Source organism: Typopeltis vanoorti, chromosome 11 (genome assembly GCF_054136105.1).
Source record: "Typopeltis vanoorti isolate ZY-2024b chromosome 11, IOZ_Tvanoo_1.0, whole genome shotgun sequence".
NCBI classification, from domain to species: domain Eukaryota; kingdom Metazoa; phylum Arthropoda; class Arachnida; order Uropygi; family Thelyphonidae; genus Typopeltis; species Typopeltis vanoorti.
In genome coordinates, this window is record NC_143559.1 from 139597354 (window position 1) to 139625129 (window position 27776).

General features: G+C 37.1%; 1 protein-coding gene across 1 annotated transcript in view; it reads left to right on the forward strand.

Moving 5' to 3' along the window:
• The window catches only part of LOC150102116 (glycine receptor subunit alpha-2-like), a 74077-nt gene that overhangs the window by 19891 nt on the left and 26410 nt on the right, over positions 1-27776 (forward strand). The window contains exon 2 of the mRNA XM_090400794.1: positions 17792-17880. Coding sequence (XP_090256920.1) covers positions 17792-17880 — 89 coding nt within the window. The remainder of the gene's footprint in view (positions 1-17791; positions 17881-27776) is intronic.

The following is a 27776-nucleotide window of genomic DNA, read 5'->3' on the forward strand; positions in this document are numbered from 1 at the left end:
ATGAGTTCATGGCAAGGTATGATAGATACTGTGTGAATGTCGAATAGTTGTTCTTGACATGATGTTAGGGCCTCCCTCGATGAGTCTGTCGACTCCTTGGAGTTGCCCGGAACAATAATAATAATAATAATAATAATAATAATAATAGTAGTAATAATAATAATAATAATATTTTATTGAAAGTAAGGTTGAGGTTAATATATACAGCATCAGCAGAGTATGAAGATGCTACCTGCATGCAGTCTATTTTTCTGATTTCGTCATTTACTATAGTTTCCTTTATGATGTTATTATAGTGTTTTGTAATCTTAGTGAATTTTAAGGCTTCTATTTCAGCATGCAACTGTAGTGCAGTGCCTTAATAGTCTCCCAGTTTACACGTTATGACGTCAGGCTGTATAGCTATTTGGAGGAGCCCGTATATTTATGTGGTCGATACAGGATGAGGTGATTGTATCTATCTCTTCTCGTGTATACGACCGTATGAATGGGATTATATTATATGCCGATAGCAGGTAGTGTGCTGCTTTGCTATTTATGTTCATAATGTGTATATTTAAGTCACCTATATTATCAGACACTGTATTCTGAGGTGCCTTCTTCCGTGGTTGAAAGCCATCTGTTTAATTCAGCAAGAAGTTTTGTGGTGCTTAAATTGGGTGGTCTGTAGGTTGTTTTTAATATCAAGGATCTTGTTTGATATATTTAACTTCGATGCATATATTTTCAGCATATTCTAATTTATGTTTGCTAAATATTACTATTCCACCGCCTCCTTTATTTCGTATGCAGTGTGTTCATATTGGTGAAAGTTTGGCATTTGGTAAATAGTTGCATCTTCATTTGTTGTGGATACTTCTGTTAGTATTAAAATGTCTACGTTGTCTATGTCTTATCCTTCTGATAAGCTTTCAGGATGAGCCAGTATTTTTGAATGCTCCTGATCTTCGTAGGAAGAATAGACAGTCCTCTTTTTGGGGCAGTCACTTGTATTCATTCTGTTATCGAGTTTAGAATGTGGCAGCTGTCATATTTCAGGTTAATTCGATCCGCTTGCTGGTCTGCGTTTATGTGGATCGGTATGTTGTTCCCTTCTTTAAGGCTGATCAGTGTTCATTTTAATGTGGCAGCCTGCTGAGATCTCTTACGGATTTTATTTGGACTCGATTTACATCTTGTATCATTTTAAGGAATGTTTTGCTGTCTCTTATCCATATAAACCGATAATGTAATTTTTTTCCTGTTTTTATTTTCCTTGTATGGTAGAAGAGTTTCTAATATAGTGTAATAATTATTACAATTATTACAATTTTATAATAATTGTTTCTAGTATTAAGTACTCGGAGAGATTGGGGTATTGTCGTGAGTCCCATTCAGATCCTTGGCTACTGTTTTTTTATTATTTTTTATTTATCCTGCTAGCTTTTATGAGGTTAACTTTTGTCGGGCTGTTAGCGAGGATCACCACGAGATTGGGGGGGGGGGGGGGGAACCTTCTCTTTTTTTCCTTTTTGAAGTAATCGGTGAACCGACTGGATATCTTTTGATTCTTTGGGAGCGCCAATTTTCTGGCTTAGTGGAATTGGCGCGTGTTTTAAAGGTTCAGAAGCAATTTCTGGGAGACCATTTATGAGGCGATCATTTTGATGCTGCTGTTGGTTTAGGAGTTTGTAATGTTGTTTTAGAGAAATCAGTTCTTGCCGCAGTTCCGTTGTGTCTTTAATTAAGTTAGGCCATCTTTCTGTTAGCTCTTTAACGCTGTTTTTGATTTCTCTAACGGTCTGCAACATTTCTCTCGGAGAACTGTTATTAAATTTAATAAATTCCTCATATTGGTTGAATTTTTCGGTAATTTGTGCGGTATATTTCATAATTATTCTCCAAAACAATGATTAAACAGTCTTTTAGGTCTTGTAATCTATTTTCTAGCAACACATTCAAAGTGGGCTCACCTGAGTTTCCGTTGTTGTACTGCTTGTTCTTCATTTCCTCTGCTTGCTGTGTTCACAGTTTGTCTTGTTGCTGTTGTTTGGTGCATTGGCTGCGTATAATAAAATGAATAAATAATCGTAAAAGATTATTTCTCGTTTTTATTTTGGAGTCAAGAGTGTTGTTTATTTTTGCAGCTATTTGATATTAGGCATGCAAAACAGCTGTGAAAATTAAGTTTGTATTTTCACAGCTGTGTACTGGAGCGCTAATCTGTTTCTTCTTCTTGTGTCTTACCTCATTTTATAACAGCAAGTGTTTATTTGTATGATAGCATGTTGGTATTTTGTTGTACGTAGATCTGTTTTGAGTTGTAAAAGTAGAGCCAGTATGAAGTACGTATGTGCTTCAGAGGCTGGAAAACCTCAATATTAGTTAGTCGATTTTTGTGGGCATTTAAGTTGTGTCGTTTTCTTTTGCAGTCCCGTGCGTTTTTGCAGCGGAGATGACTACGAATTGCACGCTGCAAGATTGGGTAGACGAAAATACGAGTAATATGAGGTGCACAAAGCAGCGCTTCTACAAAAAGAGGTCACACAACTTGAATGCATCGATGAAAACTGAAAGAAGTATTTTTAGCACTGAGATGTTAAGCTTTCAATAAGATACGTGTGTTTAAAGAATAATCTTTACACACTAGTTTGAGTCGCACCTTTGGGTTTGTGAACCTCTACGTGAGACAAATTCCTTCATCTCTCCGGTGTACGACAACCATCCCTCCTTTCTACAGTCTGCTTAAAAGTTACGGAGTGAATGCGTGAGAGACGATGCGGAGACAAAAACTGTCCCTTTGCTTGGCCAGTGTTGGCCAACCTCCAAGAACAGAAGAGATTCCCTAAGTTGGAGTCGTCTGTTTGCTGTGGAAAGGCGATTGTTTCCTTTTTATTTGCAGAAGAAAGCGAATGAACTTTTCGTTTTTTTTTATTATTAATTTTTAAACTGCGGGCACTTAATGAGACGCATTTTCAAAACAACCCGTCACCGAATCGTGAACTTCGTTTGTTCTCTCGATGCACACTTGAAAGCCATTTTTCGGATTTGCCCATTCGGGGTGATTAAGTGGCTCGGTAATTGATTGCTCCGCTGTTTTCTTTTCTTTAGGGGAGCTCCCCGCGAATGCTTTTCGATCCACTTTTGATTATTGATTGAGGTCTCCTCGTTCATTGGAGATTTGACGCTTGTTTTTATTACGTTGGGTTCACGTCATAAGTCGGATGAGGTTTTTTTTAATTGTTCCTTTCATTTTTTAAAAATAATTTTCGTCTTCTTCTTCCCCTTTTTGTCATGCTATGCTGACATCTCGCTTTTCCCGTATCTCCAACCGTTTCTTTCCGTGCTTAATTCTGCTTATTTGATTCGGGATGGTTTCTGATTTGCTCATTTTAATTTTTTTAATTTTTTTTATTTTACTTTTTTTCCTGATTTTCGTGTTTCCTTATTTCAGTTTAATTTAATTATTTGTTTTTATTTCATCCCAGTTTGTTACATTCAGCTTGCAATCCACCCCCTCCCTCGGAATTTTGTGATAGATCCAGTTTGCTTGATTTGTCTAATTTGGTAATTCTTCTACTATCAGTGTGTTCCCAACGAGGACTTTGTTGGCTAGACTAACCCCACTTCTGCAATGTGCGTACACTTGCCTTCTATTCCATGCTCTACGTCGTCATCCCTCGCATTGCGAGTGCCTAATTCTACAACAGCGGTAGGATTTTGCAGGTCGACAATCCATTCAAGACGGTCCCTAGCACAGTAACAAATCTGACTCTGTTTTACCAAAATTTTCTGAATCCTCATTTTCAACGTTGCTGTAGGCAATAACTGGGAACGACCAGGACATTACGAAGGATCCAATTTATTTACACCGAAGTCCTCTGCTTTACAGAAACAAGCACGATAATCTCATGCCGACATGCAGAGTATCTGGACGGGTTAGCTAGGTGTGTTTAAGGTACAATGAACGGTACCTCCGAAAAGCTTTTATAGGGACAGCAGATAAGCGAAGCACGTCGGCGCTGCATTGCTGTGGTGTGCGAGTGTTTTTATAAAAATTAGGAAGAAGACGTCCGAAAATGGCGATTTCTAAACGTGCAGGGACTTCTGAATTACAGCACTCCACACACATACACACACACACACACACAAATTTCAAGGAGAAAAACGAAAGGGAGGATAGTCTTACCTTTCTTTAAGCTGTCTTTAAATTTATATAAAAAAACCGTAAAATCTCAGCTTTCATTTTACACAAATTATGGACCCTACAACCGTGTTATAAATAATTATTTTAATTTCCGACGTTTCGACCTTCATATTTAGGTCATCATCTGGAGTATACATATATATATACAGAGACAACCAAATTACATTTCACATAATAAGCTGAAGAGACAATGATTTGATCAACGGTTATTCTACTGGCCTGACCTCTAGTGAAAATAAAATTACAATAAATAAATGAAATAAAATAAATTGACTACATCAAAGCTATATTCTATTTAAGCAACATCAGAGAAACATTCTTTCATATAGGTAATTTTGTTATAGTGAAAATAATATCCTCACTTAACATGACAATTGTTATATTACCTTTAGGATCCTGGATTACCTATGGTCCTATTTATAATTAACTCTCAGGGAGAAAGGTTAAGCGGATAGACTGTGCCTTCCTGTTTGAGCTATTTTTAGACTAACATTATTGTTAAGATTAGGGTGATTGATAAGAATCTCACAGGCCTCCTTAAATTTACGTTCTTACCATGTTTTGTTGTGATGTAGACAACAGGTGTTTTTCCAGCCAATTCTATGTAAAGTGTTCAGGGCATGATCAGAAAAACCAGCTTGACCATGGTTATTATATTTAACGTGTCGTTTATGTTCTTTAAACTTTAGATACTTTAGACACTTTCCTCAGCCATTTAAACAAGCAACACAAATGCATACAATTCACAATTGAGATTGAAAAGCAGAACACTTTCATTTCTAGATACACTTATCACACGTCTTCCTTCTGGCAATCTTTCCTTCACTGTTTATCGAAAACCGACACATACTGGCCAACATATACACATAAACTCCTACTACCACCAACACAAAAACTAGGGGTCATTAATACACCAAAAGCAGGGCTTTTAAGATTTGCTGCGATGAACAGGCACTTAAAGATGAATTAAAAGTTATCAACAATACCTTCTTAAAAAATTGTTACAGCCAAAATGCTATCACCAAAATTCTGTACAAGACCTTACTTAAAAACGAAAAATAAACAAAACTATAATAAAACGGTAACCATTCCATACATTAAAGGGATATCAGGCAAAATAAACAGAATACTACAGAAATACAACCTTAAAGCCACCTTTAAACCTCCAGCAAAATTAAAGAACTTAACTCATCCAAGGATCCACTCCCTCCGCTGGCCCACCCTAGAGTATACGGCATTAATTGCACCTGTAATTTGCCCTATATAGGGGAAACAGGACTCACAATTCCTATCAGAAGAAGGGAATATAAACGACACATTAAATGTAATAATTGTAGTCAAGCTGGTCTTTCTGATCATGCCCCGAACACTTTTCATACAACTGACTGGAAAAGCACCAGTTGTTTACATCACACCAAAACATGGTACGAACGTAAATTTATGGAGGCCTGTGAGATTCTTATCAATCACCATAATCTTAACAATAATGATGGTCTTAAAATCCCAAGCATATGGAAGGCACATATTCTACCCACTTAACCTTTCTCCATAAGAATTAATTATAAATAGGACCATAGGTAATTCAGGATCCTAAAACTAATATAACAATTGTCATGTTACATTAGGACATTATTTTCACTGTAACAAAACTATCTATATGAAAGAATGTTTCTCTGATGTTGTCTTAAATAAAATATAGCTTTGATGTAATTCATTTATTTGTAATTTAATTTATTTTTACTAAAGGTCAGGCCAGTAGAATAACCATTCATCAAATCATTGTTTCTTCGGCTTATTATGTGAAATGTCTCTATAATATATGTACCTTGTCTCTATAATATATGTATGTATGTATACTCCATATGACAACCTTAATATGAAGGTCGAAACGTCGGGAAATTAAAATTATTATTTCTAACACGGTTGTAGTCTCCATAATTTGTCTGAAACGAATGCTGATCACCGTGTAACACTAAACGAAAGGATTAAAAGCACATCTCTCTCGTTCAAGTCTGTACTCTTTACATGAATCGCTAAAAGCGAACGAAAATAAGCAACAGCGGCGATGCCTTTGTCAATAAATTCAGGATGCATCGAAATGATTGCGATCAACGCTCGTAGGAGGAGGAAACCCACTGACCGACGCCGACTTAACAAGAAACATTTAAAGGCGACTTTCGGTTTGTTTCTTGCAGCAAAGAATCGACAGAAATTAATACCAATGTGATCATGTGATCAGTAGATTCAGGATGCATTAAAAAGCCGATCGAAGGAAAAAAGAAAAAAAAAGGAAAAGAAAAGAAAAAAAACAGGTTATCTGTGACGTGCATCGACAGTACGCAATCCACAAACAAATATCCTTTTCAAATATTCATGGAAAGGTTATCCGATTACGAAAGGGCATTTCCATAGAATCGCAGTGCCGGATGGTTGCTGTAAATAGCGCCACTGAACTGAAAGCTGCTCGACTGCGATTTCCACTCACGCGATTCCTGATGGGTTGCTGTGCGTGGCGAGAATTTTCTAACACACTTTGGCTTCTTAGAAACGACAGTCAGAATTATAAAGAGTACCGAGAAAATTCTGCTCCTCAAGCCACTTTAACATCTTGAGTTAGTTGACGCAATGGAGCTCTTCCACAAATCACGTTGAGGAGTTTCCGACCTCTCACTTCGGCTTGTTTCTCAAAGGACTCTTGGAGAAATGAAGAGCTCACAGCGCAATATTGTAAGACACCGACGCCCTGCGCAAAAGGTCTTTCTACATCGGTTAAGGGCCGAGTAAATACGTCCTCGTGCTGTTTTCTATCAAAGGCACGAATCCTGCTGTGAACAAATTTTTAGACCGGATTAGCCTCGAGAGAAGCAGTTCTGAAGTGACCTGAAAAGGGGCTCAGGTGATGTCTGAATCTCCGATTATCGAACCCAATGTTTCTCCACCTTCGTTTAGTTCTTCACAGAAACATTCGTCGATTCATTCTACAGATTTTGTCACAAGCATATGATACGTCCCCCCCCCCCCCCACCCCTCGCAATTCTTCTCCTAAAATAAGAAGTTTCAGTTAAAAAAAAGAAGACTAACGTGAAATGGGTTTCCTCGCCAGACGTCAGAAAGGGTCCCACCGGTTTCGTCGCTTTATGCAGAATTCATTATCCGACTTGGCAGCAGCGGCTTGTTCCGAAATCCCTTGCCAAGTCGTGTGACTTGAAACAAAAACATTCAGAAATCGCCAAAATGTCACAAAACCTCAAAACGCTGCTGCTTTAGTATTCGTGGCTTGTTCGTAATATTTTTATACGAATATTTGTAGTTTTTTTATGTTGCTCCCATTCGAGAAAGGTTATTTAAAACTATAGCACATTTTGTAACTTGGGGGGATAAGGATTTTTTTCTGTTTTATATATTTGTATATTTTTTTATTTATTTTTTACATCGTTCGGAAACACTGCTCTAATGATCAAACATGGAATTTTTCAAGCCATTATTTATTATTATTATTTTTTTGATAGATTGATATTTTTTTTTATTGTAAGCTTCATATTCTAGTAAAACATTCTAAATAATCATTTGTATAACCTAAGAGCAGCAGCAGCTCTTAGGTTATACAAATCACTATCCAGGTTGCGATATGCATAAAGTTACAAAAATTAATGTAATGCATTTTCATTCTATAGACATATGTACATTCATATAATATACATATTATTATAATATAATGACATAATAAAATCACAGGAGACGTGCTAATATGTACAAAACAAGTTGCATAACATTCATTACATTTTGAGTTAATTAAATTTAATTAAACTTAATAAATTAAATTTTAAAACAAACTAGTTAAATAGATATGCTAAAAACCAACAATTTATACAATTATTTTGAACAGAGCTTCTTCATTTCTGTGGGAAAATAAATACTCTTTATTGGTTTGGGTTAGTTTCATTTCTTATTGTTAAAGGAAGTGTGTTGAATACTTTTTGGCGCTAAATAAGTATAATATTTTGTATTTAGATACTAAGGAAAGTATCTTGTTTGATATTTACGTCTTCGTTGTTATTTTTTATGACACGAGAGCTTCTCTGTTGAGCGCATCAATCACATGACCTAGATATTTATGGGCGTATAAATATCTAAGGGATAGTATGTGGTGTATTTATTACACATTGCAGTATCCTTATATTTGTTTCTAGTTAAGATTTTAATTACTTTATTCTGAGATGAACCTAGAGAAATGAGTGCTTCGAGCTCCCGAGTATCAATTTCATCCCTGTTACCCACTACCCGTCTTCACTATTCATCCAGCCAATGCTGCGACCTGTATTACCTTTGTATTTTTTTTTATCAAATTAGAAATTTATTTTCAAATATAATTACAAATACAAATAAAATTCGTTGCATCACATTGCCTTTTTATTTTTTCTTCCCACAATTATACATTAAAAAATTTTATGTACAACTGAAGAGCTTAGGCTAATCCGGATTACAAACTGTATAACAATTACACAAATCAACATACAGAGCGTATGTTTCGGACTTTACCCAAGTGTTCTTCGCATATGATCCGTCATTATTTTTGATGTATCGTCTATTGTCATGAAGAGTTTGCCGTGTTTGACCTCGAGATATTTGTAGTTGACTTCTTTACATTTCTTGGCAATAAACAGTAGATGTTTCAGGTTTCCAGTCAAGTGCTCGATTAGATATATTTTGCTATCCCTAAAATTGTCACACATATATCGGTTGTGCTTGGTCTATATTTGATATTTTTGTGTCCGTCCAGCGATTTGTCTCTGATTGCTTTACTTTTAAATGATAGGCATTTCTCTCTTTTCCTGCCCACTAGGAACACGTTGTATAGCCTCAATATCATCTTCATATAGTTAATCTTGATTTTATATACAATTTTCTTTGCTATTTCCCCTATATGTGGGGCACCTGTTCGTGGTGGAGGGCACCTACCAGTGATGGTGCTGGTCCTTTTCATTCTTCCTTTTTTCTTTGCTTTTCTTCCTGTATTCTTCGCTCTACTTCTGAGTCTTTTTCACTATCCTTTTTTCCAGACCACCATCACTGAGATCCAACGTTCTGCCATCATGTTTGCAGTGCGATGCGACCTGTGGACATCCGGAAAGGGGGATACTGGTAGGCTTGCGCTATTTTGGTCCCTGCTTCGGCAAGATGAGCTGTCCTGGATGGCCCAGCCAGGATCAATCGGCTAGTGGACTTGTCTGCAAGGGTCAACGGCGTTGCAGTAAGTCTCTCACCCTTTGGTCCGGGATAGGGATTCTAGGCTTGCTGTAGTGCCGGTACAGCGTCCGCGGTAGCCCTGGCGTTCCACTCCTGAGCGCAGTCATTGCTTGCCAGGCAGTGGGCGTCCATGTGTAACTCCATAGTGGGTGGGGGAGTCAGGCACCGAACCAAAAACTTCTTGAGCATGAATCCTTCATCCTCAAATGTTTCAGGGGCCCTAATAAAGCCCAACCAAGTATAGATACAGCACATAAACAGAAGTGAGAAACAAAACATATATGATACTGGTATAAATGTACCAACATTTTTAATTATTCATGCTACAAGTGAAAAACCAATTTGGAAAATATCACCCTTCTTTATTCAAAAGGGTTTAGAAAGACTGGGAGGACCTCCCAAAGCTGTTAAGAAATTGCGTTCTGGTGATATCCTCGTGGAAGTATTGTGTCAGCAACATTCCGAGAAACTACTGACACCAATGACAATGGGTAAAATAAAAATCACAGTAACACCTCATAAAACACTCAATTCCTGTAGAGGAGTGATATCAGAATGGAATCTCCTTGATGTTCCTGATGAGGATGTTCAGAGCTTACAGATCAAGGAGTGACGAGCGAGACGCATCCTGATACGTAGGGATGGTCGCCTGGTTTCACTCCTAACCCGCTAACATGCTTTAAATGTCAGAGATATGGACATGCCCAAACTGCCTGTCGTGGTTTTACTACCTGTGCCCGATGTGGTAGTAAAGAGCATGATAACAAATCTTGCTGTGCAAAAACAAAAAAAGAAAAAAAAAGAAAAAAGCTAAATGTGTCAATTGTCAGGGAGATCATCCAGCTTGCTCACGTGCATGCCAGAAGTAGAAAGATGAAAAAGAAATACAAAAAATGAAAACAGAGCAAAATATAACATATCAGGATACAAAAAGAAAGCTAGCCACCATCACACCTGCTCTGAGATCCTCTTATGCTGAGAAGGTAACAATTAAGAAAGTGCCAACATCAACTCAAACTTGTATGTCTATTCCACCATTTGGTAATTTCGCCATACCTGCATCTCATGACCACGAGAGCTTCTCTGTTGAGCGCATCAATCACATGACCTAGGCCTTACTCCAGAGACAACTCCAAAAATAGCCCCACCCAATGAAAACCCACTCGCCAAAAAATTATTATTATTATTATTATTATTATTATTAAGAGAAACCTCCAGGGAGTCAGAGACTCATCGAGGGAGGCCACATACTACACACACACACCAGCCATCATACTTTTTCTTGAATTCATTCACGCTGCTTGCACGCACAGCATCCAATGGCAATCCATTCCAGTTACGCACCACCATCTGAGAGAAAAATCTAGCCCTCACACTCTTCTTGGCGGCCTTCATTCTCAGCTTCCAAGGATGTCCTAATTTTATTATATTATGGCAAAGATATCACTCAAAGATAAACCACCAGACACTCCCACAGAAAAAAAATGGATTCTTCGATACCCACTGAAAGTAAATTAAACTTACCAAATGAGTCTAACACATTAGATGTATTGAGTACTCTACCAGAGGAAGAGATGGACACTGACCGTCCATACTTCCCCAAAACAATTGATGAGTATAAATCTGAAAAAGTAAGCCGTCAACCTCCCGAAAATCAGACAAGTCTATAAAACCAAAACAATAGGAAATATTTACGATGGAATTGTTGTGGATTTCGTCAGAATATCGATGATATCAAGATTTTGTTGCAGAAATACAAACTTTTCTGTTTCTGTCTACAGGAAATGCACCTAAGACCAATGAGGATCGTACCTTTAGGAATTTCACTGTTGTATGTAAGGATAGAACTGGAGGTGGTCCTGCTCATGGAGGAGTAGCTATCCTAGTGGGCAGTCATTCCTTTCCATCAGGTCCAACTTAATACTTCTTCGGAAACAGTAGCGATTCGCTTTTCTGTGGGATTTCTTATTACAGTATGTTCAATTTATTTACCACCAAATGCAGAGTTAAATGAAATTGATCTTGATAACCTTATCTTGCAACTGCCTGAACCCATACTTTTGATGGGCGACTTTAATGGTCACAATACTCTATGGGGTAGTGCCATCACTAATAGACGAGGTCGAATCATTAAAAGAATTCTTCATAATAATAACCTCTCCCCTTTAAAATAATAAACTCAATAGTTCCTTCCATATGCCTACCCGTTCATATTCTGCAACTGATCTTACAATCTGCTCACTTTCCATTCTTCCACTGCTCACGTGGGACGTTGAAGAGAAACGTATATGGAAGTGATCACTTTCCTGTTCTTTGCACAATGTCTTCACAGGAACCATGTTCACCCACACGGATACCTATATGGAACATGAACCAGGCTGACTGAATATTTTTTCTCATCTTGCAAAATTTAATGCTGATACCGTCAGTCAAACACCTAAATGAAGCGGTAGAGTATATAACAGAGTGCATTTTCCAGGCAGCAACAACCTCCATCCCGAAAACATCATCTCGGTTTTTTCCATTCTAACGAAAGGCTTGGTGGAACCAAAATGTCAGACAGCCAAAAAAGATCAACACAGAGCATGGGGCATATTTCGTAGATATCTCACCGCATCAAACGTGTTTCAAGCGTGCTCGAGCCAAAGCACGTTATATGAGACGTCAGAGTCAAAAACAATCATGGATCCGATTTACTTCATCAGTTAATCAAATGACCACTCAAAAAATTGTATGGGATAAAATCCGGAAACACACTCTTTGTCTGCCTTAGACCATAATGGAAGTGTTATTACTGATTTCAAAACCATCGCAGACACTCTGGGAGAAAATGTTGCCAGAATTTCAGCAACAGCTTCATATCTCTTGAATTTTTAATTCTGAAAGAACAGCAAGAGAAACGAAAGCTAAATTTTTCTACCAATGTTCTTGAACCCTACAATCAGCCATTTGTTAAGGAGGAACTAAAAAGAGTTCTCCTACTATCTCACCCTAGTGCAGTAAGGCCTGATGACATCCATTACGAAATTATAAAACATCTACCATCATCTTCTATGGATCTCCTTTTCTTATTATACAATAGAATACTTGCAGAGGAAGAGTTTACAAATTCTTGGCATCTCAATTGTCGTTGCTATCCCCAAACCAGGAAAAGATCCAGCACAAGCAAATGATTATTGACCCGTTGCTCTGACCAGTTGTCTTTGTAAGATACTAGAATGGCAGACTTCTCTGGTATTTGGAAAGCAACAATCCTTCTATCCAGTACATAATGTGGGTTCCGTAGATATCGTTCAACTTTAGACCATTTGGTTCGTTCAGAAACTTGTATAAGAGATGCATTTCTGAAGCAAGAACACCTTGTTTCAGTTTTTATTGACATGGAAAAAGCTTATGGCAGAGCCTGGAGATATGGCATATTAAAAGACCTCTATAACCTAGGTCTCAAAGGACACCTCCCTGAATTTATTAAAAACTTTCGTTCCAGGCGAACTTTCCAAGTCACAGTGGGAAATACGCTATCTCGACCATATCATCAAGAACAGGGTGTTCCCCAAGGCTCTTGAGTGTGACACGTTTCGCTTTAAAATTAACGCAATCACTGATCAGCTTCCTCACACAGTAGACAATGCTCTATATCTTGATGACTTCACAATTTACTGTCACCCACGTAACATGAGGGTAATTGAAAGACAATTTCAGCAAGCAATTGATTATGTTTCTCTGTGGGCTCTTAGTAATGGGCTTAGGTTTTCAACAGAAAAAAGTGTCTGTGTACACTTCTTTCGAAATGCACTCGTCACCCAGATCCTGAATTAAGAATGGGACGCACTTTTACTCCAGTAGCTACAGAAACCAAGTTCTTAGGACTCATCTTTGACAAAAAAAATTATATTTCTAGCACACATTCGTCAACTTAGAGAAAAGTGCAAGAGAGCGTTTAACCTCCTTTGCGCTCTATCCTCTACTCAGTGGGATGCTGATTGAGCTTCATTGCTCCATCTTATCGTGCACATACGTTCAAAGCTGGATTATGGGTATCAGGTCTATGGTCCTGCAAGACAGAGTAACCCGCGATTGTTGAATTCCATCCATCACCAGGGTACACGGATACCCACTGGTGCCTTTTGCACATCATCCACTCAAAGTCTTTATGTTGAAGCAAATGAACCGGATCTATCACTTCAACGGAAACAGTTGTCGCTTAATTATGCACCAAAGATAAAGTCTCTCCCAGATCATCCTACATGGACAAGTGTCTTTTCTCTGCGTTGGGAAGTTCGATATCACACACTTCAAACTGCTGCACGTCCTTTTGGTATGCATGTTAAAGAGACTGTGTAAGCTGTTGGTATGAATGTTGAAAACATTGCCTACACTAAACATAACCGCATCCCACCGTGGCAGGTTTGCATTTCACCCTGCAACCTCTCACTTTGTCAGCTACAGAAGTCTCCATCATCTGTCTACCTGCAATTCTTGAATACACACAGAACAGCCCACTCTGATTTCTTGTCCATCAATACTGATGGTTCAAGAACTGATACCTCTGTTTCCTGTGCGGCTGTGTTTCCTGATATTATTATCTTCGACCAGATCCCGCCTGATTGCAGCAATTATACAACATTGTTACATGCCATTCAGCTTTCACTTGTGCATGTAAAAGAAAACCGCTACCACAAGTGTATAATTTAAAGAGACTCATCGAGCTCTTTACAGGCTATCTCCTCTCACAAAGTACTGGATTGTATAATCCACATCCAGTACTTTGTGAGTGCCACACTTGTTTTACAAAATGAAAATCCTTAATATTGATGTTCAGTTGTGCTGGATTCCCAGATACCTTGGAATTAAGGGAAATGAGGCTGAAGATGCAGCTGCTAAATCAGCTCATACTTTCTCCATATACAGACTACAGACGGTTTATAAGATCAAAGCTAATTGCTCAATGGGGTCATCATGGCAGGAAACATTGACAAACAAATGATGACATTAAACCTGAAATTAGGCATTGACATTCTAATCAACGCATAAAGAGAAGAGAGGAAGTTGTTCTTGCTTGACTCCGCGTAGGTCCCAGTCATCTTACGGACTTTTATTACTGAGGTCTGATGACCCACCCACATGTGAAAAATGCAATACACGTCTCACTATTTGTCAAGAGAGGAATGAAAGTTTTACCTATCTAACCAAGCCATATACACTCAGGCAGATTGCACGATGTTTTTAATTTTTTACAAAGAATTAATTTCTACAAACACATTTTACTGTAATTTTGTTTATATGTAGATACTGCACACACATATATATATACTGTATATTATGTGTAAGTTTATTTTTTGACTAATTATGTATTGCTGTAGCCTTTTATCTTGTGTGTAACATTGCTGTAAGTTTGTTAATAGGTAAATACCACATTGCTAAACCTAATTTTTATGTTTATATAATTTTTCTGTTTTATAAATGTTCTTCTCTCCCGTAGACCTAAATAGACCGTTGGGTCATTCATGGTTGGTAGGTGATATTCTTTGTTATCCTCCTCCAATCATCTCGGTCTCTTGTTCTTGATGTCAGTTGAGAAAGGAAGGAAGGAATTTGTCCATTTTTTAATGTTATCAGTCCATTTTAACGAGGTCGGCCCCTAATCCTTGGTCCATTAACGATTCCTTCTAGTGTTTGCTTTGGAATGCCATTAGTCCTCTCCACATATCCGAACCATTTCATCTGTCTTCTTCTGATGATTGTCAGAATATTTTCCCTTCTTCTCCCGTCTGTTGAATCAATCAGTTTTCCGACATTTTCATTGGTTTCGTGAGCGGTATAGGGGATTCTCAAAAGTCTTCTGTAAGTTTTCATTTCAAAAGGCAGGAGTCTCCTTTCATCTTCCCTCAATAAAGTCCAGGCCTCACAACCATTCAAGAGGATAGAATTCACCAAGGTGTCAATTAGTCTAACTCTGGTTGTGATTGCTATTCTTTTATCTCTCCACAATGATTTTAACTTTTGTAGGGCCACATTTGACTTAGCAGTTCGGTATTTAATGTCGGTTTTTGAACGACCATCTTGACTCAACGTGCTTCCTAGATAAGTGACTTTGTTTACATTCTCAATTTGTTTATTGCCAATTTGTATATTTAAGAATTCAATGCCTAATTTTGAGGTTATCATTGTTTTTGTTTTTTGTAGATTTATGTATAATCCATATTTTTTTAATGTTCCGAAAACACGGCTGGTTATCTCTTTTAATTCTTCTTCACACTCTGCCAGAAGATTGATATCGTCTGCAAAACGTAAGTTATTTATTCTTAGTCCACCAACTACTATTCCAGTGTCATATTCATGAAGAGCTTCATCTATGACATATTCCAGAAAACAATTAAAAGGAAGAGGGGGACAAGATGCATCCCTGTCTTACCCCCCGTTCTGTCTGGAACGATTCACTGCTGTAATTTTTAATTTCAATTCTCACATCAGGTGAGGATAAATGCATATCAGGTATGCATAAATATTGTATAATAATTCTTCTTTGATTCTTTATGTATTACTGTAATAACATTTGTTGAACTATTATCCATATAGATACTGCATTCTTGGCTCGGTTTTGTACATGCATTTGTTAATTAGCTTCTACAGTTGTCTATTTACGTGCTGCTATAAGCTCTGCAGTGATTTTGTTTATATGTAGATACTGCATTGCTTAACTTAACCTTTGTGCATACATATTATTTAACAGTTTATATTTTGATTAATTATGTATTGCTGTAGGATACTTAGTATATCTGTGTAACATTCTTGTAATTTTGTTTATATGTAGATACCGCATTGCCAAATTTAATTTTTATGCATGCATGTTGTATAATAATTCCTTTTTTGCCTATTTTTGTACTGCTGTAAAAGCATCTGTTATAATTTTATCTATATGCAGATCCTGCATTCCCAGGCTTGGTGTTTTGTACATGAATTTTGTTTATTAACTTGTACCGTTAACTATTTCAGTATTACTATAATAACTGTAATAACCTCTGATCTTGTGTGTTGCTGTGCCCTCTGCAGCAATTCTGTTTATCTGTAGATGCTGCTTTGTTCCTCATTTCGAGTGGCTGTACAGGCATATTGTTTACAATTTTCTTTAACTGCTTATGTATAGCCGTAACCTTTAGTATAGCACAGTATGACTTTTCTTGGTTTTGCGTCAAATAAACTATAAACTAAACCAAATCCTTGCTATTTCATGCACATTTTCGCGTGGCTGAACAGCCACTCGAAATGAGGAACACCAACAATTGATTAAGGTTATCCACTGTTTCATGAATTTTTTTAAACTCTCTATGCAGCTTCATATTTGCGTTTTCTAGTTCAACGTTTTTTGTTTTAAGTTCCTTCACTTTGTGTCAGGCCAGCAATGATAGTCAGAAAGTCATCCATTTTGTTCGAAGTATATTTTGTAGACCTTCTTAATTCGTTGATGTCTTTTTTTAATTCTTTCATTATCCCTATTAAATTTGTAATACATATATTGTCCATGTTACTAATAATCTCTGGAATACAAGAGTCATCATCCCTGGGTGAAGTTGCTGACGGGAATTGGTCAGCACTGGAATGGCGTCCCTCGTGGAACAAAGAGTTGGAACACTGAGCAGTCTTTGTTGTTTGCCGAATTTGCACGAAGCGCATTTCCAGTTTTGTTTCCTGTCCTTAGAGAACTTTACAAATTGGCTTTCGCTGAGACCAGCCCAATAAAAATGATAACTACTCTTGCATTTATCTGCACATTTCATAATAGTTGTAACGTGAATGTCTCTTCACAAATTTTGCAGCGGACTGCCATTACGTTAGATAGAGTGTATTGCTAAAGTTAATCCTGTTCTTTGTTCCAGGTACTCGCCTTGTATACTAGCTCAATGGCTGCCGTTGAGGAAGAGCATGATGAATAGGCAACTTTTTTCACACTGCTTGCAGAGGTTAACATTCATAGAGCCAAGCATGCAAAGCGCGTTACAGGCTATACTTCAGGAATTACCGTAATTCATTTTTTAAATCAGATACTAATTAAAGCGTTGTTTATTACGGAACACTATTTCACACGACCATTAGACACTGCGTCGCCAAGCGAACTTTTAGGCCTCTAATAAGGAGAGAAGTGGTCTCACTCGGAGTGAAGAGTCATCTCCCACCTAAAGGCAATCACGAACATTTTTACCTACGGCGGGTTTCGACACCGCAGCCTATTGATTGGAGAGCAGGTACGCGAACTACTCTGCCAACCAGACCCGCATTTGTGTGTGTAAATGTTAAAATCAAGATTGGAAAGCTTATTAGACGTTCCACTCACTACTTTTTTTTTGTTTTATTTTTCAGAGACTTTTTGAAGGCAAACTCGGCGGTAAAACTGGAAGACATCATCAATATCACCTCTTACGACAGCATGCAGACTCCTCCAGGGAAAGGTGAGTTTTACTTTCAAGCTATCTGCAATTATGGACTTGCTTCTGGTGCAATCATTGCGCCACTTCAACACAATACACCGAAAGCACAGTTTTTGATGTCATTTACGACCTACAAAGGCTTCTTGAACACATCACTGCTGTGGATCGGCTGAGGGTTAGGGATTTCGAGTGGACACCAAAGGTGGAAGTTTTTCAAGCCACTTTGGGCCTCCGGTTGACCAACAGAATTTCCAAGTGTTCTGCTAGCAACATCATACAATCACAAAACTTATTCTTGTTGTGCAAGCTCTCTGAAATCTCGTGACTCGATCAAGTCTGAAAGTTGATCGAGTCACGTTTATTGTGCCTAATTAGTCCAATAATTCACGGCATGGATGTAATTGATGCACCAGAATATGACTGCATATTTCCACCCTCGTGGTGTTACTGTGCCGTTATATCGCCTTGCGCACGCTCACACACGCACGCACGCACACACACACACACACACACACACACACACACACACACACACACACACACGCGCGCGCGCGCGCGCAACGTGTTTGTACATGTGACACACCGAAGTTCAGTGAAAACATCTCTTCAATGATGCTGGTTGCTTTTTCGGATTACTGAGAAGCGAGTGCATTTTCGGGTTGTGTCTGGCCATTTGCGTGGCCGCATGAAGGAAAACCACTTCGAAGAGCTTTTCAATTTACGTTTCAATTGGATTCTCTATTGGCGACTCCAACTGACGTTTATAATTCCGCACTGGAATTTAATCAAGTGGTTGTGTGGGATCTCCATTTAAATTTGCTTCACTTTCGATCTTAGTTCGGGCCAACTATAGTCTAAAAATTAGCGACAAATCTGTACGTTTATTCTACGTAATCTAAGAATGGGTGGAAGTGCAGTGCAATACAAGCGCTATAACTTTTGACACAATTGTCGATTTTTGGAAAAGTACCACCACTCCTCATTGGATAGCACCCTGAACCATCAAAATTCGTTGCAGCCATCTTCACGGTTCCAGCGACAATGACCGAAATTTCGACATTCGCAAATGAAACTGGGAACAATTTCCAGCCCGACTACATTAAACAGCCAATAAGAATCTGGTAACCCTGGAGCTCACCTGGAGTCATGCAAAGATCGATTTGAAGTGACAATAATACCATTTTATTCTTCTTCTTTTATTGGCTAACTTGGAGTTGACCAAAGCAACTAATCTGTTGGGGGCCAGTGTATTATGCCAGTTAATTATGTGTTCGTCACATCCTAGTTCCCGGATTCGAACCGTAGTATTTCCAAACAAAAGGCATCGACGACACTGTTGATTGAGATATGAAAGCTTTCTTTTTCTATGAGTGTACTGTTTTTATTGCATTTCCGTATGTCGAATTTCTCCCTGATGTGTTGAAATTTAACCTATTTTGCCCTTATTATTAAAATGTATTACATCAAGTGGATGATTGTAATGGCCATAATAAAATTGCACATCGTGCTAGTAACGGTTAATCGTTCTCTTGTTGGGATAATGAAAGCTTTAACTGTAAAAACTGTATTGCTAAATCATTTTTTTTAGAATTGCCGAAAGTCATTTTCCTTACTTATTCTGTTTTCGGTTATACAAAAGGAAAAGCCCCTCTTGTGAATCCGTTCCACAATTCATGAAACACCCTTCGAAAAGGTTTTTATGTGTGTGTGTGTGTGTGTGTGTGTGTGTGTGTGTGTGTGTGTGTGTGTGTGTGTGTGTGTGTGTGTGTGTGTGTGTGTCCATCGCAATATCATCACATGAACGATAAGCACATAGTATATTAAATGTGCATAAATATTTATGTAAATATCAATATTTATTTTTAACTCTAAGAAGAAATTTGCAAACCCCACAGGACAGTTAATCTTGCTAATTTCATAAGAATTGTTCTGATTTAATGCAGAAAAATAAAACGCTCCGTCGTATAAGCGGAAGTTTGTTTTATGTGAATTTCAATAAAGGAATTACATCAATCAACGAGAAGCAATTTGGAGACGTACAAAACGAAGCACCGCTGCATCCTGATAGAAATATTTCAAAGTGGAATGCTTTTAAAAATGCATCCAGTAAACAACCGTCATCAACAATTTCCTGACATGTACCCTCAAGGAGGACGGTACTACATGAAAATGTTACACCATTCTTGTCTTCCTTCTGACAATTTTCTTCCAAATCAATCTGTTACCTGTCAAGATTCCAGCATTATCAGATCTTATATTTCTGTCTTGTAAGGCACGTTTTACTGTATCAATCCACTTATATGTTGGTGTCTTCCTCTGAGTCTTTTTCCTGGCAAAGAACACTTGTTTCGCTAATCTTTCCTCTCCCATTCTGTTTAAGTGACCATACCACATGAGATTAGCGCTGCTGACACATTCGTGAATGCTAACAATGTCAAGTTCCTTTCTAATATCCCCATTTTTGATATGATTCTGCCGTGGATGTCATCTATTCAGTGTCTTACCTAATCTTTCTCAGAACAATGCTCTCATATCTGCGGTCTCTAGTCTTTGGTCAAGTGTTTTACTTCTGACCCAGCTCTCAGATCCATAAGTTAAAACTGGTTTGAACACTGTCTTGTATACAGCTAATTTAGTGTTCCGACTAATTTCTCTCTTATTCCATATGAATTTATTCAGTTGACTTCCCACCATACCAGCTTTGTTGATTCTGTTGTCTATTTCCATATTTAATCGAAGTAGATAAATAAAAATGAGGTGTTGCTTTTATGTTTAGAATTTATAATTTTAAAAAGTATTAACATTCGATTTAGCATTCAAAGAAAGAGGAAACGAGGTTGTTGGCCATAAATTAGGGACGAGACTAGTGAAACTTGTCAAACTGAAGTTGTCGGCAATGAGGGTTTTGAGGAAAACGCAATGAAAGGTTATCTTCATATGAAGAATTCAGTTTGGGATTTGGATTCATTCAGCCAATTTCAGCGAAGCCATTTTTTAAGCACATCGTCGTATCACGTGCGTTGCATCTGCTAAAAATGGGTCATTTCGAATGAAATCGTTCATGGGATTCGGAAGTTGCACAACGCTCTTTCGTTGTGCAACTTCCGAGTTCGCATTTTCAAACAAAAAAATTTCTTTGAATCTACAATTTTCTCGTACAAAATCTACAGATTTTTTTCGAGTCTGCAAATCCTGATTTCTTGGCTATTTCATTCAAACACTCCAAAGAATGTGTTCGCCCGAATGGCCTTCCTTGAAGCGTTTCTTCCAAGGAAAAAAAATCGCAGACAATTAAGAAAGAATGAAGTTGAAGCCAAAATCGAGCTCTAGGAGGGTGACTAAATAAAAATTTCAAATGCTTATGAGAAATACTTTAATATGTAGCTATAAAGTAAAATTGGTCTTGTTATTTTCTCTGTTATTTTCATCCCTTCAGCCTTTTGAGAATGAGAGAAAACTCTTTTTTTTGCCCTTTTCACAGTATCTGGCAGACCCACTTATCAAGACATAATTTTGTAGGATCTCCTGAGTGGGGTAAAATGAGATGTTGACAGATTTTACACGTCACCAGCATTAATTTAAAAGTAGAATGAAACATTAAAAACATTGTTTTCGCTTTTATATCAGCATAGCAGATTTGCAGGCAGTGTCACTTTATATTCGTAGGGTTTTGCAAAGAGCAGGTGAGTAGTAGTATGGATGGCACTTGGAACAAGATCAAGATGTACACCCTCTGTTCAAAAAGAAACCGAATGTTTGATAGAAAATAAAACACAGGCCAATTATAATTATTCAAATAATTTATTTCAATCAATATACTCTCCCTCAGCTTCGATACAGCGTTTGGCAACGCCAATTAAATCGTTAAATGAGTTTTTTATATCGGTTTTCGGGATACTGTTGAGGGTCTTGGTTACTGCCGCTTGAACGTTTCAGTGGTGTCGTATCGCTTTCCTTTCATCGGAAAATGAATGGGGGAAGAGAAAGAAGTCACGGGGTGCTAAATCAGGTGAATACGGTGAGTGATCCAACACACAAACTTGGTTTTTGCTCAAAACCTGTCTCACAATGTTCGAACGATGAGATGGTGCATTATCGTGCAAAAGTGACCAACATTACGATATTCATGCCGTACGCGACGAAGTCTCGCTATCAATCACTTCAAAACTTCGAGATAAAACTCACCATTGACAGTTTGGCCAGGTGGGACGGATTCTTTGTGGATAATGCCTTTGGAATCGTAGAAACAAATCAGCATTGTCTTTAAAAAAAACAAAACAAGTTTTGTCATAACGATCGTTTCAAGGAAGTTTGATCCTTACCAGCGGTTTTAATGAGGTCCTAGCAGTGACCTCACTAAAACCGCTTGGTTTTAATGAGGTCACGTTTTGGCAAAACGTTTACCAAGTTTAACACAAAAGTCAATCGCAGCTCTCCGTTTGAAATTCATTTTCCAACCGTTCGTCAAAACACACTGTGACTCTTGGCATTATAACTCGGCTTCTAATTAATATTAATAAACAAATGTCATAAACAGTTGACACAACACTAATAAATGAAGGTTGCTGCTTTCGACAACAAAAAGATACAACAGGTGGCGCCACTACTTTTGTCTATTTTCGAAAGTTCGGTTTCGTTTTGGACAGAGGATGTAGATAAGATAAGAAGAAGTGGCATCATTGTCTGATTAGATCATTGACGTCATTGGATGATTAGATAAGTGAGATCATGAGTATGGAATCCTTGGAATTTCCATGGGGGACACATCTCTCTGTGACATCACGTTGTGTCTTTTGGTTTGAGTATGGAATTGTTCGCGGAATGCAATTGTGAGTGATGGTTAGAGATAAGATAAGGATATGTGACGTTATTGATTTTTGTTTATTTGCATGTCACATTGTTTGCTTTAGTTCAAGCATGGAATTCTGGGTAATGGCAGAGCGTGGGGTGTTGTCAGTGTAATTTGTCAGTGAGGTGAGGTGAGCCTTTGGTTTGAGTGTGGCATTATGGGTAATGATTAGAGATTGGAATTCTCTGACGATATTTGGTCAAGCGTTGGGGTCTTTGGCTCGATTGTGAAACTATGGAAGAATATTTGTCTATCGGTGGCAGCACGATTTTCCAATATAAGTGTATGTTATTTCGTTCCTATTATTGATTATTGGTATTTTTAGTTTAGCATCAAGAGATGGCACTAGCATTGTTTTTTATTTCTCTTTACATTCACGTTTTTATTATTTGACACCTCCAGGGAGTCCAAAGACTCACCGAGGGAGAGCGTGGCAACAGCATTGTACGATTTAACCCCTTCCAACTACTAACCGTGCTCAAAATTGCTTAATTTTTTGTGAGCAATTAGAAGCAGAGGCTCTACCAATCGACCAAGGTACCAGTTAGACATTTTCTAAAATAATTAACTACTGGATATCAGCGGTGTCCATCCCCCCTCACCCACATACACTCATTTTTCTTTTCTTTTGTTACGTTATCTTGTCAATAGACATTCTATTAAATAATTAACTACTGCATACCAGTGGTGTACCCCCCCCTCACACACACACACACACACACACACACACACACACACACACACACACACACACACACACACACACACACACACACACACACACACACACACACACACACACACACACATTTTTTTCGCGTTTTGTTGTCAATAGGTAGCAGTAGACATTTTTCTAAAATAGTTAATTACCGGAATATGGTTTTTTCATTTTTGCATACATTCTCCTGTTTGGTTCTTAGTGACAGAATTGTATTATTAAGGGATAAAATTATGGATTTATATATCAACTTCTAACCATAAGTGAGTAAAAATCTTAATTATTTTTTGCATCCATAATTGAGCAGAAATCTTTGTTTCCAATAATCTTTATATATACGTAACTCAACCAATATTTTGATCTCTGTTAAAGATTCCTTTGCTCAAAATATACACAAACAGTCTTTGATAGATGTCATTTTATAGATCTTAAAAGTTGATTACTTTTTCCTAATTAAATGTTAACTTTTTTACCATAATTAAACAGAAGTGCATTAAGGTAGACAAATTATGGATTTAAATATCAACTTCTATAACTGAGTAAAAAACATTTCACTGTGATGTTACTTAAATATGGAAAACACACCAACGACAGAAAATTTTGTTCATTTAAGTTTGCGAATGTATATTTTATTTTGCTGAAATATTATTTACAAGTATATTCACAGAGAATAATTTCAAACATATAATTACCCACAAATAGTTCACAAGATTTAGTTTTCACTCTTAACATTTTCCAATGAGTTTAATAATAATAAAAAAAAATTTCGTTGTTTTTTTTATTATTACTGTTTTTTTTATTGGTTAATTTATAGCTGATAATGCAAAAGAATCTTAATATCGGATATCATAGGAATCACATATCCATACATTTGATACGGTGTTAGCCTCGGAATGATACCATACCTGTTTATCTTTTCCATATATTCCTTGGTCACTAGATTTATTATTATTATTATTATTATTATTATTATTATTATTATTATTATTATTATTATTGATAAGAAACTCCCAACACCGATCTATGTAACAGAACACTGGATTCCATACTCCAAAAATCTTCTACACCAAGCAAGGAAGACAAAAACAGAGAAAAACTACAAGTTCCTGTGGACAAAGAATTCCCAGATATTTTTGAGAAAGAATGAAAACACTCGAGTATACTTAATTAGAAGTGAATCCGACTTACACAGCCTACCAATATAAAACACTAACTCTCTACATCCTTAAGAATAAGATTAGAACTCATTTAAAAATATATAATGGAGATCTCAAACATAGGAGAACATATCCAGTCAGACAACATAAACTTCAAGGTCTTTGACTCTTTGAAGAAATGGTCAGACAACATTTCCACCAACACCAACTTCACTAACATACACACAAAGATAAGAAGTATAAAAAAACACTGGCTTACATTGATAACACAGCTCAATTATACCATGATAAACATAGATGCGCTAATACTGACCGAAGTTGCAATAAACGACACAGAAATTTACGCATACAACATAAATAATTATCAAACCTACAACTTATGCAGACCAAACAAAAGAGGAGCTGGCATTGTGGCATTTATCAAAGAAAAATACAACGTGACAGAAAAACAAACTCATTTCGAACATGCGGAAACACTAATTTTGGAACTCACAAATAGCCACAATAGTATCAAATACACAATATACACAATATACAGACCCCCGGATAATAATCCACTCAGTTTTCTTCACGAGTTAGAAACATGGCTAAGCGGCATCGAACCGCGTACAACACACAGGCTCATCCTAATAGGAGACATTAACAAAAATACTCTTGACCACGCTTCTTCAGCCACTAACACATATATCTTGATATACTAAGTCAGCATAACATAAACCAAACCATTAACTCCCCAACAAGAGACGAAATACTCAATAATTCACTAACACAATCATGCATTGATCATATCAATATACGGGCTCCCATTCATACATATAAATCTTCAGTAGTTAACGTAAAAATTGCCGATCACTACTTTGTCTCGACTTCGTTTTATTACGTTTCCCCCCTCCCACCAACACAAAAGTCGACAAAACTCGATCATACCAAAGAGCATTGTCGATAACCAAGTAAAAAATACAGACTGGAATTCCTTACTTAAAATAAACGATCCTGTAACATTATACGAGAATTTTCAACTAAAGTTCACAGAAATATACAAAAAAGCAACAAAACCTACACAAACGAGGTGACAAACAGACAACAATCCATTGATAAATGACGACATTGTAAATAGTATTACTGAAAAAGAAAATCTATGGAAAAAACTTAAAAGGTCACCCAGTAACACACATTTACAAACCTTATACAAAAACACAAGAAATAAACTAACAACAAAAATTCGCAGGCCAAAAAGACGCTACTACTTCCAAAAATTCATGGAATATAACGACAACATTAAGCAAACATGGGCTACACTCAACGAATTAGTAACCCGAAAAAAGAAAACTTCAGCACAAGATTTTATTGCAAAAAGCTTCGGTCAGGAGACAAACCAAGAGGAACTAGCAGACTCATTCAACCATGCTTTCACAAACAACATCACACAACTCAAAAAAGACAAACTACCAACGATCAACAAAAAATGATGTATTTTCCACCCATAACAAAACAGGAACTGAAAGAAGCACTCCTAAAATAGCACTCCTAAAATTGCACCACTTACAAATGCAAAAGTAAAATACGGGAGTCTGAAGTATAATCTTTGGAAGTTGTAACAGAGGAATTGACATCTATAGTACCAGACCTAATATTCAGTTGAAATAATAATAAATAACTATTTATTGGAGTGGAAAATAGAAAACCATTCAATTATTGTCAGATACCATGGCGATAACAATTTGTAGTTGGAATGAATTACCTGAAAAGTTAATAAACAGAATTCTTGGTTAATTAAATAAAATCACCAAGTGAAATGGGACATTGGTTCCCTTTCTCATTGACCAAACATGAAGATACAGCGTGCAATTACTCATGTTATTGGAAACAACAAAACATTTTGTGCTAATAACACTGCTCAAAGATATATGTATTGTTTGTTTTTAAAAAATAATAAATGTACGCATCAATTTTACTACAGAAAAAATTCCCCAGAGATGAATAAGCTTTGTCCCCGGGTGACATCATGAAGTTGGATAACATCAGTTCACTCTCACTTCCAAAAGCATGCGAAAACATGCCCGTGAGTCATCTGCGCGAATGTTTCATTTTGAAGGAAACGGTCAGGGTAAACAATCCGATAAGGGAAATCTCTCGAGCCCATTTTTTCAGTTACTGCAATTCGTTCAAACAGGGCAGAAATCATCTTGTGTTGTGGTATGTTGTGTGTCCAGTAAATAATCTAATGAGTCCCAAAGCCTTTGAAATTTTCTTTCTTCAGGAAAATAGCACGAGACAAATCACTCCACACACCTCTTAAAGATTGGAAACCGATTATTATTTTAGAAGATCCATATATCGTGTTGTGGTGATCTAGAAGCACATGAGGAAGATTATGACGCCGGTGGAGTAATACCCTAGGATACTTGCAAAGAAGAGCAGAGTATGAATTGGACATAGGAGACTGTAATATTCTCAAGTGCCAAGATAGTGAACTAATGACCGAAGAAACAGGAAATGCTATAAGTATAATTTTCTCTATTAGCTGCAAAGAGGTAGAGCAATTTTCACCAAAAATATACATCGATAATCATTTACTATTTTTGGAAACTGAATTACCAGCTATTTGTCTGATGGGAAGATTAATAGCGGGTGATCTGAACTGTGCGATGGTCGAATTAGACTTTCAAGGCATTATTCAATTCGATAAAGATTCTTTATTTTGGGACATTTACAAACACTATACGTAGACTGCTTGTGTATATCTGGTGACACTATTCCTGTTTATCAGAAGCGATAAACAGGAATAGTGTCGTTTCGAGACTAACACCATATAAAATGTGTGGAGACATTTGGTGTGGTGTTATTGCTTTGCTGTGATATGCTGTGCTTCCTGCGATATCTGATCTTGAGATTCTTTTAGATGACCAGTTATTTTGATGTAATATAACAAGAAACAGTGAGTAACGAACATTTTCTTTATTAAATCCATTGGAAAATGTTAAGAGTGAAAGCTAAATCTTGTGAAATATTTGTAGGTAATTACATGTTACCAAGTATTCTCTGTGAATATACTTGTAAATAATATTTCAGCAAAAGAAAATATGCATTTGTAAACTTCTATGAAAAACGTTTGTGTCGTTGGTGTTTTTTCCACATTTTAGTAACATCACAGAAATGTTTTACTCAGGTATTCTGTTTAGAAGTTGTTCTA